Source organism: Scyliorhinus torazame, chromosome 15, assembly GCF_047496885.1.
Source record: "Scyliorhinus torazame isolate Kashiwa2021f chromosome 15, sScyTor2.1, whole genome shotgun sequence".
NCBI classification, from domain to species: domain Eukaryota; kingdom Metazoa; phylum Chordata; class Chondrichthyes; order Carcharhiniformes; family Scyliorhinidae; genus Scyliorhinus; species Scyliorhinus torazame.
This window is the reverse complement of record NC_092721.1, coordinates 165,482,967-165,503,902: the sequence shown is the minus strand read 5'-3', so window position 1 is coordinate 165,503,902 and position 20,936 is coordinate 165,482,967. Positions and strand designations below refer to the sequence as shown.

Genomic DNA, 20,936 nt, shown 5'->3' with positions numbered 1-20,936 from the left:
GTAGATATGAGGCGGCTCTGTAAGGGTGTCCAGCAGGAAGGTTCATGTTAGAGCTGGCTAAGGGGAGTGACTGGCCTTTTCCCGTCAATATCTCCCTCGGAATTTTTCTCTTCCACTAAAATGATGGTTCCTTTTCTCATCAGCATATTCCTGACTCTGGCAGAATCCGCAGGTTTGACAGAACTGCTTACTGAAGGCGGAGACTGGACTTTATTTGTTCCAACCAATGATGTATTTGAAAGCCTTTCGCCGAACGAACTCGAGGAACTGACCAGTAAGCATTCAAAAATTGAAGAATCCAATTGAATGGTTTCGGATTTTAAAGATTGGGTTCTAAATTTTATGGGTTTAAAAAATGTGTGAGACAGGAACTTATTGATCAATGCAAATGTGCTGTCTTCATCTGCACGAGAGGTGAGGCCACCATTAAATTGGTTGGGGCCTATTTTTTAGGTGGCCGTGATTATATCCTGAAACTAGCATAGACCTAATTGCAATATTGAAATGAGAAGCCAGCCCACATGCCAGACACAGACACCCCACTTGGAATTAGCAGTGCAGAGGTCTTGAATATCTTGACCAGTCCTTAAAGGGATGGCTGAAGGCTACCATTAAAAAAAGGCACTAATTGATTAAAACTAGAGATGCTCAAAAATTGGAGCAGCGTTGATATCTCAGAGTTATAGCATTGAAGGTGATTACAAAAATGAGGAAGTAAGAGGCCATGGGTGATTTGTAAACCAGGATGAGAATTTTAAAATTGAGGCATTGCTTACATGTGTGTCAAAAGTAATTCAGCGAGCACAGGGTCCGATGGGTGAATGACACTTGGTGCAGGTTAGGACACCAGCAGCAGAGTTCTGGATGAATAGGAGTTTATGGTGCTAAAGTCTTGAGCCTTCCTGCTTTAAACTAGGAAATGCTCAGAAATTGACTTTTGCAAGAAAATCCAATGAAAATTGCTATCTATTTTACAGGAGATAAAAATGCTCTCAGACATATCCTCTTGTATCACCTCCTGAAGGGAGTTTACGTTGGCGGTGGTATTGAATATGGAGTCACGAATATACTGAAATCATTCCAGGGCAGCAGAGTTATGGTAAAACTGGTGAGTTCCAATTTGACTAGATGTAACATTCAGCCCAGTTTACTTAAAACTGGAATGTTCCACAGCATGCATATTTCAATCCTTGTTCCACATTGAAAAAATAAGTTACCGCCCCAAATTATTACTTACATATTCAAATTCTAAGCATCTATTTCTAATGTATTAAAAACATTAGCTACCAAAATCATCCCTGGTAAAATTACAGCCAGAGGCGGCACGGTGGTGCATTGGTTAGCACTGCTGCCTCATGGCGCTGTGGACCTGGATTCGATCCCAGTCCCAGGTCACTGTCTGTGTGGAGTTTGCACATTCTCCCTGTGTCTGCGTGGGTCTCACCCCACAACCCAAAGATATGCAGGGTAGGTGGATTGGCCACATTAAATTGCCCCTTAATTGAAAAAAAGAAGAATTTAAAATAAATAAATAAAATGACAACCAGAATTCTGCCATGTAGGAGAAAATTTACTGAGGAAACATAGACAAATTTACTGGAATAAATGATAATATAGCTTCAATAGAGCATATTTCCTTAATGCAAGGAACAGCTAGCCTTTTAATAGGGTAATGTCAGGATCGCAATATCATTCTGTTTCATGTCCTTCACCAAGTTAGCAAAAAGTTGAAACCTTTTATTGCCTTCAGCAAGGAGCAATCTTAGTATTTCACTTAAGTGACCATAGTTCACTTTTGAACCTTGATGGCGAATGTCAGCAGTCTTGGTGAGAAAGGAAAGGTAGCAATTTGCAGCCAAACTCCCACCCCTACAACTTTGTTCACCTGTCTTTGTAACAGGAGTTGCTGAGAGAGAACTTTGAGCTATTTGTTGTCCATGACCCAGGGGTGCTGTGGGAACTTGCAGCACTCAACTGCTCTCCTGGCTGAGATCAACTGATACAGCACAGACTGGGGGTTGACCTTGTTGTTTGTGTGGCTTGGCTATTCACTGAGTAAATGAACTTACTTCAACTTAAAAACATGAAACCAAGAAAGTTCCTCATTCAGATTCTTAGCAGTATATGGGTCAACTATTTCAAACAAAACAGATAAAATGCACTCAAGTCATCAATTCTCTTTGCTTTCAGGTGAACAACACAATGTTAGTAAACAACGTGAAGTCCAAAGAATCTGATCTCATGGCAAACAATGGTGTTATTCATGTAGTTAATTCTTTACTCTTTCCAAAAGGTAAGCTTTCTGTTTTCTAGTTGGTTGATCCTCTTCCAATTATACAATTGGTGAAGTCTGAAAGGCCTCAATGTTAAATGGACCCTTTCAATCTGTCTGCTGCCTGTTTGTCTTTCAGGACAGGAGCATTGGAAATTTCCTCAGTCGCTGTACCTTTGACGGTGGATTACTACAAATCCACTTTATATGGTTTATCTAGGGTTTCCTTTTATCAGCTGCCAGATTTAGAGCAGCGAATTAGGAAAACCGCAGATGATATTTTTGGTGCTGGTATCTGTTCTTAACACAGGTGAAGTTTCACAAAAGCTAGAGTTTTATTCCAGTGGTGGTGTATTTTTTAATATTGGGCATGATATAACGTAAAGCAAACAGAGTCCATTCTGGTCAGGGTTAGCGGGGGTTGTTCCCAGCGCGAGCAGGGAGCGCTCCGCTGAGGCTGCACTTAGCATAATTTCCAGCACTGAGAAGCTCCGCTCGCCTTGCAGCCAGAGATCAGGGTGCCATTTTTAAATGGTGCCCCGATCTCTCGACCCCTGGCGTGATCCCTGGCGCCCCCCCCCCCCCCCAATGCCCCAACTTATCTATAAGGGGGTCCCTCAAAGTCACCCTGCACCTCTCCTCATATGGGCCCGATCCCCAGCGGGGGTGAAAATGCCAACCTGGGACCCTTGCAGTGCCACCTGGATACCCTGGCAGTGCCAGTGTGGCACCTTGGTGGCACTGTCAAGGTGCCAGACAGGCAGTGGAAGGTGCCCAGGTGGCATCAGCAGTGCCAGCATGCCACCCTGCCCAGACCACCCGGGAGCCTCCGATCACCCGGGAGACTCCCCCAAGTGCCTTTCCACCTAGTCGGCAATTGTGGGGACCAGTGCTAAATAGCGCTCAGCTGGGGTCTCCTTGGCATGGCCGGGAGATCTTGGGCATTGGTTCGATCTGGCATCGGCAGAGTTAAGTGAGCTTCTAAGCTCACTTAACAGCAAATCTGGGACCCATTCATAGTGGGTGGGATCCAGTTTGCAATACTTCGCGAGATCTTGTAACGACCGCCGGGAATTGCGGAAGAGGCCTCTCCTGGGATCTACCGCCTGCGTCCCAACCTGATTCCAGCTAACACGGCTGTTAAATCGCGCCCGTTTTATGGGCTGTGGGCATTGCTGGCTAGGCCATCATTCATTGCTCTAATTGCGAAGGTGGTGGTGAGCGCCCTTCTTGAACCACTGCACTCCATGTGTTGTACATACACACACAGTGCTGTTGGGAAGGGTTTTGAGCCTGCAACAGTGATGGATGGGTGATATATTTCCAAGCCAGGATGGTATGTGGCTTGAAGGCATTGCCGCAGCTGGTAGTGTTCCCATACGTTTGTGGTTCTTATCGTTCCAGATGTTACAGATTGAGGGTATGGAAGGTGCTATGGTGCCTTGGTGAGTTGTTGCAGTTCATCTTGATGGTACACACTGCTGCCCCTGGAGGCTGTGAACATTTAAGATGTGGATGGGGTGCCAATCAAGCGACTGCTTTGTCCTTAATGGTGTTGAGCATCGTGAGAGTTGTTGGTTACTCTCATCCAGTAAAACGGGCTGGAAACCTGGGTGTGACCCTACCTCAGCTGCTCGTGTGACCCGTGGCCACATTCTATGAGGTTAAGGCAACTAATTGGTTGCTGTTAGGGAAGGCTGCCCACCCCTAGGAGCTGCCAGCCATTTGAAGGAGTGGCAGCTCAACAGTCTCAGCAGTGACACCAGGAATGGTGGCTACAGTTGGATTACACCTGGGTGAAGAGAATGACTTGGAAGGACAGCATTCTTCCAACAAGGTAAGTGCGTTCCAGGGCCAGTCAGCACTGGTGAGGTCAGGTGATGCAGCGGCCGTGGGAATGGCCATTGCCACCAGGTGCCCTTCTGTGGGCCAAAGTGTGTCCAAACAGGAGGGCCCTCCACCACAAGCCTGCAGAGAGGTGCCCATTTGGTGGTCTCTCCATCAAATGGAAAGCACACCTGCCACTGCTAAAATGTCAGCTGTGGTGGATGAGGCTCTTATTTGGCCACATGAGTGCCTCCATTGGTCTTTGGATAGGAGGGCAGCTCTCCACCCTCCCAGCCACTGACAAAATGGCATGGCGTTGGAGAGATGATATTTTATGGGCACCCAACCCGCACCCATGCACAAAGAGATGCAGCCCGGACTGTTTGCTGATATTGATAAAAATTCAGCATGTTCCAATCCAAGAAATATATTTTTTCACGGATCCGTATGAACCATTAAAATGTGTTCTTTGCTGGCAGAACAACAGAGATGACTCTCTCAGAAGGTGTGAGAAGAGTTCAAGATCTTTCAGAATTCACATTTCCTAATTCCATTTCTTGCTTGTTCCGTTTGTCTGGAAAAATAATATTATGCACTTAACTTATCTGTACAAATGGTTTGCCTGTGTAAGTTCGACTTTGTGTGAGAGAGAACATAGAATATACAGTGCAGAAGGAGGCCATTCGGCCCATCGAGTCTGCACCGACCCACTTAAGCCCTCACTTTCACCCTATCCCCGTAATCCAATAACCCCTCCTAACCTTTTTTTTGGTCACTAAGGGCAATTTAGCATGGCCAATCCACCTAACCTGCACGTCTTTGGACTGTGGGAGGAAACAGGAGCACCCGGAGGAAACCCACGCAGACACTGGGAGAACGTGCAGACTCCACACAGACAGTGACCCAGCAGGGAATCGAACCTGGGACCCTGGCGTTGTGAAGCCACAGTGCTATCCACCTGTGCTACCGTGCTGCCCTAAATGAGCTAATATCACATCTATGTGGATCACACCACAATAGAGCTCCTGAATTAATATGGATTAATCTGTGATTTATTACGAAAACAAGAGGGCTCATTTTTGACTTACAAGCCGAACAGTGAACATTGACATACTTCTCAGTCAAAAGGGGGAATCATAATCTCACTCAATCCTGACAACTACACATGCACATTATTTCAGCATTGGGCTGTGAGTGTGCATTCAAAGGAAGTGTGGCTAATACATTTCCGGCATCAGTCAAAGGATACAAAGGCTAACTGTAGATCTTCACCACCACCCGAGCTGCCTCAGTCCAAGGGATTGAGCCTGAAACCCCGTTGCTTTGCATGGTACAGAATAAGGCAAAAATGGCCAATGGAAGCTGGATGAACCTGCCTTATTTTCATAGAATCATAGAATTTACAGTGCAGAAGGAGGCCATTAGGCCCATCAAGTCTACATCAGCCCTTGGAAAAAGCACCCCACATAAGCCCACACCGCCACCCTATCCCTGTAACCCAGCAACCCCATCAAACCTTTTTGACACTAAGGGCAATTTAGCATGGCCAATCCACCTAACCTGCACATCTTTGGACCATGGAGGAAACCGGAGCACCCGGAGGAAATCTACACAGACGGGGAGAACGTGCAGACTCTGCACAGACAGTGAGCCAAGCCGGGAATCGAACCTGGGACCCTGGAGCTCATCAGTGCCAACCACTGTGCTACCGTGCTGCCCCAGTATTTTTCTCCACTGTCGGCAAACTGTAAACTTAAGGGTGACATGAATGGACATTATTGTTTGATATTATTTAGCATTATCGTTTCATAACCAATTATGAATGTCGCTTTTTGACTTCATTATTAATTTTATGTAAAAATCATTTATGGGATGTGGGAATCGCTGGCTAGGACACCATTTATTGCCCATCCCTAGTTGCCCTCGGGAAGGTAATGGTGACCCACCTTCTTGAACCACTGTAGTTCCTGAGATGTAGATACACCCACAGTGATGTTAAGGAGGAGGATAACTGATTATTAAAGTGTTGCAATCATGAAGGTCTATAAATAGTAAGGTCATGACTTTAAATCTTGACTCTACTTCCACAGATCTTCCTGTAGGAAGTGACTACCTGTATAGAATTCTTACAAAGATAATCAAGTACATTCAGTTTAAGGTAAGTTTCTTTTAATCTAAAGTTGGAGCATCAAAAAAAATTGAGCCAAGCATTATGTATTACATAACATTTTGCATTAATAATAATAAATAATGTGTAAATAAATAATATACAACAATCAGCAGTGAGATACAAGCAACAGCGTTACAGTTAAATTGTGAGCAGCAAAGTCACAAGTGTGTTATAGCTCCTTTCCTTTGGTGAAGGTATTGGCCATACGGTGACCATGGCCAGGATTCTTCGTTGTGAGTCTGCCCCACTACCGCTGCCAGCGAGAAGGGAGAATTTGGTGCTCGGGGAGAATCCCGCGGCGTGAATGAATCACCACCCCACATATCTGTATGCTAACAAAAAAATCCCTTCACATGATATACTTAAAATATATTTTTACTTTAATTTATGTTTTAATGAGGTTCCAAATTTGTGATATCAAATGTATTTCTGCAACACCCATGATATGTGTACATTTTAACATAACACAATGAGCTGGATTTTACTGGTAGTGGCAAAGTGACAGTATTTGCAGCTAGCCTTGAAGGAAGCTGCCCACAAAGAGCGAGAGATCGCTATGGTGTAGATTCCCCTTTTGATTGGCACAAGTTGGAGAGATCTCCAGGCAACAAGCAGGTTAAGCAGCCAATCATATTGGAGTATTCTCATGAACAGCAAACCAGGACATTAAAAGGCCTCACTTATTCCTCACTTTTTAATATGATTTTACAGAGAGCAGAAAAAAGATTGGCACATGCACATGGTTTAAGGTAGAAGCTAAAATGTCATTAAAAAAAGTAAAAAATATTATTTTTTTAAAATGTTTTTTCCACATATAAATAAGCTTTTCAGGATCAGTGAGGATGTTCAATAGCAATTCTGAATTCATAGTCTGTTAAAAAACAGGTTAGACTTCATTCAGTAAAGCATAACCTTTTCAAGGGTCTTTGCAACAAGATTAATAGCAGAAAAGGATATGTTCTCATCAGTTCAGTGATTTCTAATTGATTGCACTCTGGGGGCACTTCAAAACCTCACCCTATGGAGAAGTGTAGAATCATTTGACCACAATCCACGGATTTTCAAGTTTTACAGAAGTTGCTGTCATTTTCACTAAACCTGCAAAATCCAGAGCATTTTCTGCATTTAACTCGTAATTTATACAGTTCTCATGCAACCTCCCTGCTTTTATACTATAGCCATCAGCCAATAATGGAATACATCCTGTATGTGTTCTTGACCATCTTATCTCCTTGTTCTCCTATCTTCAAAGATCTGTTGATATGCATTCCTCAGATCCTCTACACTTTTATCAGAATCCTCCCATTTGTGTATTCCCTTGCCTTTCACACTTCTCTGGATTTAATCCCATTTACCACATTCCTGTCCACCTAACCAGTCCATCGATAACTTCCTGCAGTGTACAGCTTGCTCTTTACTGTCAAATACACAGAAAATCTTTATAATTGTGAAAACGTCTTAATCATGCTCCTTATATTTTAGTCGAAACCATTTATATATGCTGAACAAAAAGTGACCCAGTAGGGAGCCCTTCGGATCTATGGCACAGTATTAGCACTGCTGTCTCACAGCGCCATGGACCTGGGTTCAATTCCGGCCTTGGATGACTGTCTGTGTGGCGTTTGCATGTAATTCCCGTGTCTGCGTGAGTTTCCTCCCACAGTCCAAAGATGAGCAGGTTAGGTGGATTGGTCATGCTAAATTGCCCCTTTGTGTCCAAAGTTGTGCAGGTTAGATGGATTGACCATGATCAATGCGCATGGTTATGGGGATAGGGTGGGGAAGTGGGCCTAGGTAGAGTGCTCTTTTGGAGGGTTGGTGCAGGCTCGGTGGGCTGAATAGTCTCCTAATACACTGTAGGGATTCTATAGATTTTATGGATGCCCTTTGGAAACAATCTTCCAGTCACAAAAAACACTAGTTGACCACACACATTACGTCCTATTGCAGAGCCAATTTTGGATCCAACATGTTGCTTTTCCATGGATCCCATGAGCTTGTGATTTACTGAGAACTCTGGGATCATCTCAAAATCCTTGCTAAAATCCATTTTGACTACATCAAAGCACACTAATCTTATTGACCATCCTTGTTACTTCTTCAAAAAATTCCATCAAGTTGGTCAGATTATGACCTTCCATTGGCAAATCCATGCTGAAAATCTTTGATTAATGTGTGTCTCTCTCAATGTCAATTTACACCTTTCCTGATAGTTTTTTCCAGTAATTTGCCAATCATTAAAGTTCTGACTGGCCTTTAATGACCCAGGCTGCCTTCCTTTTTGAAACAATGGTACAATCTTAATTGACCTCCAGTCCTCTGGCACCATCCCTGGAGCCAGAGAGCATCGGGGAGAAAAAATGATCAGAGCCTCCATTCTTTCTTCCCTTGTCTCCCTTAGCAGCCTGGGATACATTTCATCTGAGTCCGGTTCCACTTTCAAAGATGCAAAAGCATCTTACTATTTCCTCCCTCGCTCTGCTTATTCCATCCAATATGTCACACCCCCCGCCCTCCTCCTTAACTACAAAGTCTGCTTCATCTCTCTCTGTATTTTGTGAAAACATTCACAAAGTGTTCATTGAAAACCATACCTTGTGCCGCCATACATAATTTACCTTTGTGATCTCTACTTGGACCTACTTTTTTCTTAGTTATCCTCTTGCTCTTTAGATATTATAAAACAACTTTGGGTTTTGCTGGAGATTACTTCCCAATATATTTTCATGTTCTCTCTTTGCTGTCCTAATTTCCTTTTTCATTTCACCTCTGCAATTTCTACATCCCTCGAGGCTTCCTGCAGCACTGAATTCATGACACCTGATGAGAGCTTTCTTTTATTTTGCCTTATCCAATGCTGTATGTTCTTGAACAGCCAAAATGATTCCTAATGCAAGTGTTAATATTCAACATGGTTGAAAGGAGAGGTGAATGATTACACCACACAGGGTGCATTTCATTTTAGTTCAGTTTCGTGTGACTGTGAATATACTTTTGATAAATTTTGATCTCAGTTTGCCTAACATGGGCAATCAGTTGTGATATCCCACTGAGATGAATCCAGGTAAAAAGTTAGACTGTGGAACAAAGCTTTGTGGTTTCATTGTTTGCAGACTTACATTGACATACTGGTTGGGCGACATTAACACGCAGGAGTTTGCTGTTTAGTCCGTGTAATGTTAGCCCTCTGGAATTTATTATAAGGAAGAAGATTGAATGAGGTATTATAAAACAATAATGATCAAATATCTTTTTTTATTTGTTCTCTTTGGCTAGTTCATCCCGGGTTACACCTACAAAGAAATCAGACTGCCCATCATCAGTAAGTTCTTTAACTATTAGCATTATTTTTGAAAGTTTGAAATTGTAGTTGATGCTTTTTGCGATAAAACATTTATTTTTTATTGAAATTCAAACTTCATGGTTTGAAATATGAAAAAGATGTTCGGTAGAATAAAACAGAAAAAGGGAAAGCAACATGATAAAACAGAAAGGATCAAAGGGTGGAGACGTCACATTTGAGATCTGCTGTTGAAATATGCATTTGTCCTGGTTATCAGGACTTGCCTAATTTCAAGCTGGAATGTGTGAAACCCAGAATGTTTTCAATCCCAATAAATCTGTGACTGGACTGCCAAATGCAAGTCTCCGTACCTTCCTTACAGAATTCTTCAGGAGTTACTCAAGATTCCCCTCCGTAATCAGACCCAAAATCAGGCAGGGCCATGGCACATAATAAAATAAAATGCCAGCATTGAGACTGCTGCTACCTCAAAATCGCACCCCTATTGGGATGCTGCTGATCTTTCATTCCCTGCCCAATGAATGAAGGCAGAAGTTGGGAGTGTTGCGAGGGGCAGCAGAAGATCGGGAGTGGTATTATTGTTGTAGACAACAGACCCAGGCTCCCCTCAGATGATTTTCCTCCAAATTAATTCTGCTCTCGCTGCTTCCTGAGGCTGCCATGGGGTAGGTGGTGGAAAATCCTGGAAAGGGAAAGGGCCTTGTTGCAGCTTCCTCTTCATCAAATCTCATCCCACTTCGCTTATTATGTAGTCCTTGACCTACCCAGGATGCCAATTTCTGGACATTCCTCATGACGCTGCCTCACTACTAGGAGGAGAATCTTGGCCCGTGAGTCTTATTCAGAAACTTCTAATTTCTCTATGATTTTTCCTGTTTTGGAAATGTATCCCTGCAAGGTTGGTAATTACAGAGTATGTTGTCACTTGTGCGTTTGAGTGTAATGTGGACCATAGTCTTGAGTTTAACAGTGGTCTGTTTTCCCTTGGTTTTAAATCCCCATGTCACAGGGATGGTCTCCAAAGATTGGCAAGAAGTTGGGGTTTAATGGTTAAATGGATCACTTGCTGGAGAGCCAGGTTGAATTCCCCAGAGAGTTTAATAAATGATTGCTAAAGAATGATTTGAGAAACAATTTAAAAGCCATGATGAAACGTTGATGCAAATCAATATGACGATAACCTCTACAGGCCTATACACCCAGGGAAACAGTTGAAGGGAGGGGAAAAGAACAGTTTTTTGTTACAAATTGCTGGAGGGGTTATACCGAGCTGCTTGGTTGCATATATTCTGCTTATGATTGTTTGTAAATTGGGAATGTCTTGTGCTAGCATGCCATTGGCATGGGAAATAGCCATGGAAGATGTCGAAAATATTGTAGGCAAAAACAATTTGCAATTAACACACTCACTAGCAATGGAAGCAAAGCCAAAAACCAACTAGAGTTCACCAAATGGACGACTTAAAAATTAATCAATTAGCTGTGAATAAAGGACACTGTGGAGGAACTCGAACTGAGCTGATTATCTCTTTGATGCAGATTTACTAAAATGACAAGCTGAATAGTCACAATCTAAACCCGAATGTGCTAAAGGCACAAGTGAAGCCTGTTCAGAGAGCTCTCAATTGAATAATTATTTCCTTGTGATTCAGGCTCGAGTGTGTTGTCCAAATGCAAGTTGATTCCTCAGTCAACAATAGGATATAATCATTATTGTTATACAATAGACTGATACAAACTGGTTTCCTGCATACTCAAGGTGATCAAGACTGACCTCTGCAGGTGTTGGACTTCTGACTGTCCCATGAGCTCTAACAACATCTGGCTGCTACCCATTCTTATGTATCCCATTTTACGCATCTATCAGTTGGCCAAAATACCTTCCAGGGTATCTTTAAAGGACCTTCCTGTTTAATGGAAATGATAAATGGTATATAATTCATACAGATTTTACATTGAGGTGAGGTTCCTTCTCACAAAACTGCCAGATTGTGACACAATGACCATGTTAATGGTTGAACTGTTAATCGATTTCACGGGTTTACATTCTGATACTAATTGGACCATTCCAAATTAATAGACCATATGCTAGCTGCAGTGTCTCTATTGTTCTAACCAATCTGATACTAAAATCTGATACTATTGCTGACCTGAGTGACTGTTCTTATTTTCCCATTGATCGAACTACTTTCCAATATTAGCACAGTGGAATTGGGCAATGTCCTCAAGGTTTGATTAACCTTGATGGGATAGTTAACTCAAGTAAATTCTGGCATTCTCTCATAATCAGCCTTGTCATCGTCCCTCCTTTTCTTTCCAATCACATTCCTCCTAGGTTGTTCACCTTGAGTTTACAAACTTGAAAATTACACCGTACCAATGTATTTACTGATAGTTTTGTGGATTTTGCTAATTTCATGGGAGCTATACAGACTCACGAGGACCTTCCAAGAGGCCCATATAAACAGGCAGAGCCTGCCGGTCGTGTAACTGATTCTCCAACCGTTGACAAATGCTGCGCAAACGTATCAAAGTTATAATGACTGTAATGGTCAACACAAATTGAACAATTAAGAAAGCATAAGAGGCCATACGAGCCCAGACAGATTGCCCCACATTATATACCACATCCCACCATTTGTGGTCTCCTAAAGTTTTGATTCCTTTCTCGATGTCTTTATTATCCTGTTGCATTCGAACCAAATGTTCTTGCGAGGTAGCTGTGCGCTGAAGGATTGACTTCAGACTGATAGACAGAGGGGGAATTGGGTGCCCAAAATGGACCACGGACTTCAGAGCTTCCTCCTGAAGAGGCAGCTCCAACTGTATTTCTGTAACATTGTGCAGGTGAACTGGTAATAACATTTTACCTCCAACTTTGACTGGTTCAACCGGGGAGAGACAAAACATCGGGGTATTAATCGGGCACAAGGTTTCCCCATGATGGAGGTGTGAGGCACTGGTTGTAACACAATACTTTCCCCTGCCCACATAGGCAGTCCTTGCCTGCCCAGGACTCCATTGACTGAGAGACACGGTGCAGTTTGGAGAATGCTCATCCAGTGTGAACCCGCATGCGGGTGTGGTATGTTGGTACACGTCACACCTGCACACCCACTCGTTTCCAACTTGTCGGCAACACTCTAAGTCTGGGGCTAACCACGTTCCCTTTTTGTTAATCAACCATCGAGGATGATCCCTGAATTCCTTAAAGATGGCATTGTCATTGGAAAGTTCAATGACTCCTATGGATTCTACCTTATACAATCGCACAGGCAGGGCTGCGGAGCTCACGACAATTGGGACTGCCAATATCACTGGGACCTGGCCGTCAGTACCCTGAGAGTGGGCCCGAGGGGCGAAGAAGGCCAAGCCATGCCGCCTGATGCGTTTATATTCTTCTTCTGTCTTATTGGCCCCTAACCACATGGCCAAGTGGTGATTCTTGACAAAAGCGGGGATGCGATTAGATTCGAGGTCAGATAATCCCTTTTGCAGCAAAGTAAGCACAAAGTTTCCATACATACTACAGGTGACTGCTTTGGAGATGTTCTGCTGTGCAAACTCCTGATTCTTTTCCCCAATGATCTCATTGACCTTACTGGCGATGGACTGCATAGCCGTCGCGATTTCTTGGGTGGATAACAGAGTTTTACCCTGTTCGTGGATTAGGTCCCCGCTTTGGTCATTTAATTTCGTCAGAAGCCCCTTCAGTTGCCTCCGCATGACTTCGTCGTGTTCCCACATAGATTCGACATCGATACGATTCAGGCCAGCTACACCTGCGGTCGCTCCTATCCCGACCCATTCCGCCAGGCCTCTTCGTTTCCGTGAGGTCTTCAACCCTTCATCCATATCTGGATCAGGGCTCTGCCAATCTGTCCTTTGGTTCCTCGCCTGCGAGTCCCCTACCACTTCCTTCAGCATAAGGTGAAACAAATTCAGATAGCTACTGTGGCACAATCCGTCTGGCATATGCAGAGTGGTTAAATTCAAAACAACTGGAACAATTTCAAAGCGCACATCATTATATAAAAATTCTCCTGATTCCAGCACTTCCAACCCATTTGTTTGCGGATTAGGGAGTAACATTGGACAAGGGACAGCCAGACTGCTGGCAGCACTTTTAACTGGTTTCCTGATTGCCTCTAACCTAACAAGAGAGCTGGCATAGGCAGTGTCATCACTCGGTTCACAACGGACATTACCACTGTGCCTCTCCCAGAACTGAGGCCAGTTTAATGTTTGAATTAGTATCAGGCCATTCTTTCCGTTGCGTTGTTGGGATATTTTTCCTTTATATGGCACCCCAACATCCCCTATTGAAGGGGCAAACATGCCAAATTGGTCTTGAAACCACTGCCACTGGATCCCCACCGCTGATCCATTCCCGTTGCAGATGCATTTTACCTGAAGCCCCTTCCCTTCTTCCACACGTGCACCAATAGTTCGATTCCTGTACAACACCCCTTCCATGTAACCAGGGCTTACCACCTCCCAATGGCAGTTCCACCTTCGACTCAGCCGTTCTGTGATTTCTTTCACTTTTTCTTCCTCTCTCGACTGATTATATTTGTACCATTCATCTTGAGGACCATGCTGGCACCAACCCTTAATCACCGCTGAGTGGCACACATGAAGCACGCCCAGTTCAATGATCATACGCATCCACCAAATAATTCTCGTCATCCCTGGGAAGTGATCAAAAAACAGTGTCTGGTTATTTATCAGTGTGAGCACATTAAAACGTAAGAAATTGGAACTGATCTGTCATCCAATAGGATTCTGGCTGCTCTCAACTTCAATCCCACTTCCCTATCCGAAGCAACTTTGATCCCCTGGAATCCAAACATCTAACTAACTATCTCAGCTTTCAATATACTCATTGAGTGAGGGTCCATAACCCTCTGGCGGAGACAATTCCAAAAGTTCACAACTGCCTAATTCCTCCTAATCTCAGTCTTAAATGAGCAGCCCCTTATCCTGAGATTGTGCCTATTAGTTCTAGATTCTCCAGCCAGAGGAAAGAACTTCACAGCATCAACCTTTGTCAATCCCCCCCTCAGAAACTTTATCTGTTTCAACAAGACCACTTTCTTTCATCCTTCTATACTTCAGAGGGCATATGCCCGGTCTACTTAACTTGTCGACATAGGATCAATCTTGGGCATGACCAGAGCATGTGGATGTGGTTGGCCGGACACCTTTGACATCACTCATGGCTGTCTTCTTACACCGAGAAGTACCTGTTCATGCGTGTCCTGGTCATATGTGCCCTGTGCACCACCTTCCGTTGCATCAAGCTCAGCCTTGCTAATGATGTGGTGCAGTTTACTCTATGCAAGATCTTGTTCCAGAGTCCTCCCCTTAGCTCGAGGCCTAATTCTTACTCCCACCTCGCTCTCTCGTTTCTCCCAATGGAGCCCTTACCTCTTCAAGTAGTCATCCGTATATGTCTGCATGCTTTCCCTCCTCTAACTCGACCTGTGATATCAGTCTGTCTAGCAGGTGGTGCCTGGGTGACCGGAGGAATGATGGAGCCTCCTTGCGGAGGAAGTCTCTTATCTGAAGGTATTGAAGCTCGCTCCCTTTCAGGAGTTGGAACTTCTCTGTTAGTTCCTCCAAGGTTGCCACTCTGCCATCTACATACATGTACCTGACATGTTAACAAAATTAGAGAAATGAAGAGAAGTTTTCCAAGAAGTGTGGAGTACAGTGGAAACTAGGAGCCAGAGCAAATTACTGTTCAGTAACGTCACAAAGAATTGAAAAGGTATTGGATCGTGAGAGGCCAGAAAGATATCTGCAGTAGGGCTCAGGTTTGTACGCATTTGTTGCAGTTTGGGAGAAATTATTTGAAGAAAATTAGTGAAATCAGTGGCTGGACCTCTGAGTTTGTGTAAAAGCCGTTAATACTAAGGAAACCGGAAGGGAGAGGTGTAAAATCTGAAAGTGAAACCTTGATGGAAGCAGCGGAGGGTAAGCATAATTTAAAAGAAGATTTGAAAGTGTGACTTTTGAAAGAAAGAACAAAGAACAATACAGCACAGGAACAGGCCTTTTGGCCATCCAAGCCTGCACCAGCCACGATACCAACCTTTGCCAAAACCCTCAACACTTCCTTGTGCCGTATCTGTCTATACCCATCCTTTCCATGTGTTTGTCAAGATGCCTTTTGAACGCCATTAATGTATCTGCTTCCACAACCTCCCCTGGCAACGCGTTCCAAGCACTCCACCACCTTCTGTGTAAAGAAAACCTGCCTCGCACATCTCCTCTAAACGTTGCCCCAAGGACCTTAAACCTATGCCCTTTGGTGACTGACCCCTCGACCCTGGGAAAGAGTGCCTGCCCATCCTCTCTATCCATGGTGAAAGAAGGTAAAAGTCTTCCCTTTTGTGTGTTGCAAACATTGTATGGATGCCAGAGTTCAGTGAGACTAGGTGGCTCAAGAGCCATCAGGGGGAAGTTGAGGAGCAACCCACAGACGTGTGTTCAGACACATCAGCTTGTGTGCTTAAAAAGGACTGTGTGGTAATGAGACCATTGTAGTGTAAGATGTACTTTGTAATCTGTATTAACCCTAAAACCTGTGTGTAATTGTTAAGCTAAGGGGAGTAAAGGTGCATTGTATCATCCAATTTTTTTCATGTTTCATAAATCTTTTTATTCTTGTTAAAACTAATTAGCGGTCCTGTGACTCTGTTCCTCCATGTTTCATTTTCAAAAAAGTAAAAGTTAGTCTTTTGAGCGAGGGTTCCATTATAAGAACATAAGAACTAGGAGCAGGAGTAGGCCATCTGGCCCCTCGAGCCTGCTCCACCATTCAGTGAGATCATGGCTGATCTTTTGTGGACTCAGCTCCACTTTCCGGCCCGAACACCATAACCCTTAATCCCTTTATTCTTCAAAAAACTATCTATCTTTATCTTAAAAACATTTAATGAAGGAGCCTCTACTGCTTCACTGGGCAAGGAATTCCATAGATTCACAACCCTTTGGGTGAAGAAGTTCCTCCTAAACTCAGTCCTAAATCTACTTCCCCTTATTTTGAGGCTATGCCCACTAGTTCTGCTTTCACCCGCCAGTGGAAACAACCTGCCCGCATATATCCTATCTATTCCCTTCATAATCTTATATGTTTCTATAAGATCCCCCCTCATCCTTCTAAATTCCAACGAGTACAATCCCAGTCTACTCAACCTCTCCTCGTAATCCAACCTCTTCAGCTCTGGGATTAACCTAGTGAATCTCCTCTGCACACCCTCAAGCGCCAGTATGTCCTTTCTCAGGTAAGGAGACCAAAACTGAACACAATACTCCAGGTGTGGCCTCACTAACACCTTATACAATTACAGCATAACCTCCCTAATCTTAAACTCCATCCCTCGAGCAATGAAGGACAAAATTCCATTTGCCTTCTTAATCACCTGTAAACCAACTTTTTGCGACTCATGCACTAGCACACCCAGGTCTCTCTGCACAGCAGCATGTTTTAATATTTTATCATTTAAATAATAATCCCTTTTGCTGTTATTCCTACCAAAATGGGTAACCTCACATTTGTCAACATTGTATTCCATCTGCCAGACCCTAGCCCATTCACTTAGCCTATCCAAATCCCTCTGCAGACTTCCAGTATCCTCTGCACGTTTTGCTTTACCACTTATCTTAGTGTCGTCTGCAAACTTGGACACATTGCCCTTGGTCCCCAACTCCAAATCATCTTTGTAAATTGTGAACAGTTGTGGGCCCAACACTGATCCCTGAGGGACACCACTAGCTACTGATTGCCAACCAGAGAAGCACCCATTAATCCCCACTCTTTGCTTTCTATTAATTAACCAATCCTCTATCCATGCTACTACTTTCCCCTTAATGCCATGCATCTTTATCTTATGCAACAACCTTTTGTGTGGCACCTTGTCAAAGGCTTTCTGGAAATCCAGATATACCACATCCATTGGCTCCCTGTTATCTACCGCACTGTTAATGACCTCAAAAAATTCCACTAAATTAGTTAGGCATGACCTGCCCTTTATGAACCCATGCTGCGTCTGCCCAATGGGACAATTTCCATCCAGATGCCTCGCTATCCCATTCTGGGATCTTCCCGCCCAGTTATAACACCAACTGGAATCGTAATAAGATGTTACAAAATATTGAAGAAATAAATGACCCTGGGGAGGGATTTCTTTTGACAGACCATGGAAGATTGAAGATGTATCAGTTAGGAGTAAGGAGAATGAGCAATGCTAAAATATACTGAAGGGTAGACACGCCAAAACGACGGGCAATTTAAAAAATATTTTGGAACACATGGTGGAAAGAAGATAATTATTTGAGTTGACCACAGCATGTGGTCTCCGATGGCCGAAGATTGATGTGAGCGACCAAAGGTGATAGAAGTGATCATACCTTGGTGGGAAAAGTTATGTAGACAAAAGGGTTGCATAACAAATCAGAATGGAGAACAATAGAAGATGACTGAGTGGGGCAAGCCACCAGAATTTGGAGCGTCAGTGGCCTGCTTGGTTCTGATAACTATTTATTGACATTTATCTCACATAATTACTTAACTAAGTGTCCACTGAAACCCTAATGCAGAACTGCTGTGCAAGGTTAATCAGCTTAAGTCAGTAATTAATGTGACAAAAGAGGAGTATCCAATAATGACCATTTATTTAGAATTTATTTTCGACCGAGACTTCCGCGTAACAACAGACTCCATCTTACAAGCCATTTAATTGCAGAGTCAGATGTGTATCATCACAAAATTTGTTGTATTTTAATTATTTTACAGCAGTCTCTCCATGGCCATGGGAGTATGATGTAGATGACAAATTGTCATGAACCTGGAGGAAGTGATGATCGATTAATGTATTATAGCTTGAGGGTACCTGCCTTTAAATCATATTGTCCTTGCATTTTCAGCTCGTATTATCAAGGTCATTTCTCAGCCAAACATTACCAGAGAGATTGGAACAACCATTACTCGAGTGATTCCATATGGTAGATACACATTCACATGCACTGTATTTGCAACAACTTTTTTTTTTAACCTAACTGTTGTTTCTCTAATCTTTCCTCATTTTACTCTTCTCCCTTGAAGCCAATGGGAACCGGGCTTTGTGGAAGTGTGAGATACTGAATGACTTTTCCTTTTTAACTAATGCTTATAAAGCACCGTTGGATATTTGTGGTGCAACTGAATGGCAAATAGTGCACTGATTAGATCTTTTACTGTACAGAAAGTCATATATCTTGGCAGCGATCTGAGGATCACCTGCTAGAAATGGGACGATAGACGTTTCCAGCACTGAAGGAGATTCAGTGTCTGTGCCTGCTCTATGATGGAGCAATCCAAAACTAGTTCCACTGCCCCTGCACTTTCCCCATAGCCCTGTATCTTCCACTGCTTCAAATGTTTTTCCACATCTGCATTTCAAAGATGCCATGTCCGCGACCGCCCTGTGTCATGGCATCACATTCCTCAATAACCCCTAACCTATATATTTCTACTCACAATAACAATGTTACAGTATTGATCCCCCAGTTCTTGACTGCCCAAGCCTAAGGAATGATTAACGGATTTAAAATCGTGAGGAGCATGTACTTGAATGTTTAATATTTGCACGCAGCAGATACCGACTTGTGCTGGGAATGTGAACTTGTAAAATGATCTGTGCCAATGTTAACCCAGTGAGAAAAGGTACATTTTCAATGACATGGACACTTCGCAATATCAAAATGTTTTAAAAAATGTTTGAGAAGTATTTTTATATAAATCTGAATGGCATTGCAAACAATAAGATACTTTTATTGCCAGCATCGACAGTGATGGAACTGGGACAAAGGGAATCTGATCTTGTCCCTCACCCATTGTAGTCAGTGTTGGCCCTGATGTATTTCCAGGTGTCAGGTCAATATAACTTCAGCATCCTCCAACCTGGATTTGCACCAGCACATTACACCTCATCGCTGAAGTTAAGGAAATTTGCTGCAGCAGCTTCAAGGGCCATGTAGCATTGCAAAATCAGCAGTTCCAGATTTATATGAATGACGGTCTGGAAACAATTGGAAATTATGTCTGATGAGATCATCATTGTTTTGGCTCCATCGGGGTAGAAACAACACTGGAAAACCAGCCTGAGACCGAACCAAGAGGGATGAGAATCAATGGAAATTGATCCTCGGACCTCATCATATATTAAAAGGTGACTCACTCACCAAAATGAAGACTGGCCTTCAGGTAAGTAAGTGCCTGGCCCAGTGATTGGAGGGGGATTGGGACACCTCAATAAAGGTCCCACAAACTCAGCACCTGCACGGATTGGGTGCAGAAGATCCCGCTCCTAAATGAATGTACTTTCTGCCACTTTACGCTCAGCTGTAACATGCTGCTGAATATAATTCCTATATACTTGAGCTACCTAGATATAAATGAGCAATTAGCGATGTTACATTGGTATAGTAACAAATGCTGTCCTGTAGTCATGATGAGGAGTAGGATCAGGGGATAAAGTCTTACTTTTCTTCCACCTCCTGCTTTACCTAGTGGGAAGGAAAGCATTCATATCAAACTAATATTCTGTCACTGTTCAGTTGGCAGTACAGAATCATAGAATGGAATCATAGAATCCCTACAGTGCAGAAGGAGACCATTTGGCCAATCGAGTCTGCACCATCCCTCTGAAAAAGCACCCGACCCAGGCCCAATCACCCCCTAACGTAACCCACACATCTTTGGACACTAAGGGGCAATTTAGCATGGCCAATCCACCTGCACATCTTTGGACTGTGGAAGGAAACCGGCGCACACGGAGGAAACGCACGCAGACACTGAGAATGTGCAAACTCCACACTGTCACCCAAGGCCGGAATTTAACCCATGTCCCTGGTGCTGTGAGGCAGCTGTGCCTCACAGCATCACACAGATTCCACTTAGAAGGCAGATATAAAAGGCAGATTCCATTTTGATGTCCATTTAATTTGTTACAATTGAGCCCGACTGTAATTTGGAATCCTGTCCTGATAAGCACAAGATTGCAACCAAACTGCATGTTTTTAAAAACTAAAATGATTGAAAATAAAGTGAGTTTCCAGTTTTCCTTACCTCAGTTGATCTTTCAGGATTGGAAAATCAAGTAAATCTGCAAATCTGCACCTAGTTGCACCTCTGCATAGGTAGAGGATTGAGACCCACAGAGAGACTGGTTTTCCTGATGATGACACCAGTAAAATTATTTTAAATGAGGTAACGTTTGCTTATAAAGCAGGAGCTCAAGGAGTTTGATACAAATGCATGAATGACAATATTGCGTTGTGTAAGGAAGTTTCAATTTGAAGTTAAACTCAGTTCA

At 43.3% G+C, this 20,936-nt stretch overlaps 2 protein-coding genes across 5 annotated transcripts in view; one reads left to right on the top strand and one right to left on the bottom strand.

Moving 5' to 3' along the window:
* Nucleotides 1-20,936, top strand: part of postnb (periostin, osteoblast specific factor b) — a 104,615-nt gene that overhangs the window by 60,733 nt on the left and 22,946 nt on the right. For 2 of the 4 annotated variants that reach the window (XM_072477057.1, XM_072477054.1), the window contains exons 12-17: nt 144-274; nt 978-1,108; nt 2,191-2,293; nt 6,190-6,257; nt 9,546-9,591; nt 18,508-18,585. In XM_072477057.1, the coding sequence (XP_072333158.1) occupies nt 144-274; nt 978-1,108; nt 2,191-2,293; nt 6,190-6,257; nt 9,546-9,591; nt 18,508-18,585 (557 nt within the window). The remainder of the gene's footprint in view (nt 1-143; nt 275-977; nt 1,109-2,190; nt 2,294-6,189; nt 6,258-9,545; nt 9,592-18,507; nt 18,586-20,936) is intronic. The other 2 variants (XM_072477058.1, XM_072477055.1) reach the window with 1 other exon arrangement.
* Nucleotides 6,258-20,863, bottom strand: LOC140391961 (uncharacterized). Its single transcript, XM_072477059.1, has 2 exons — nt 20,690-20,863; nt 6,258-14,264 (listed from the first exon to the last, which is right to left on the bottom strand). Exon 2 carries the CDS (start codon nt 14,260-14,262, stop codon nt 11,998-12,000), a length of 2,265 nt encoding a protein of 754 aa, XP_072333160.1. The 5' UTR covers nt 14,263-14,264; nt 20,690-20,863; the 3' UTR covers nt 6,258-11,997.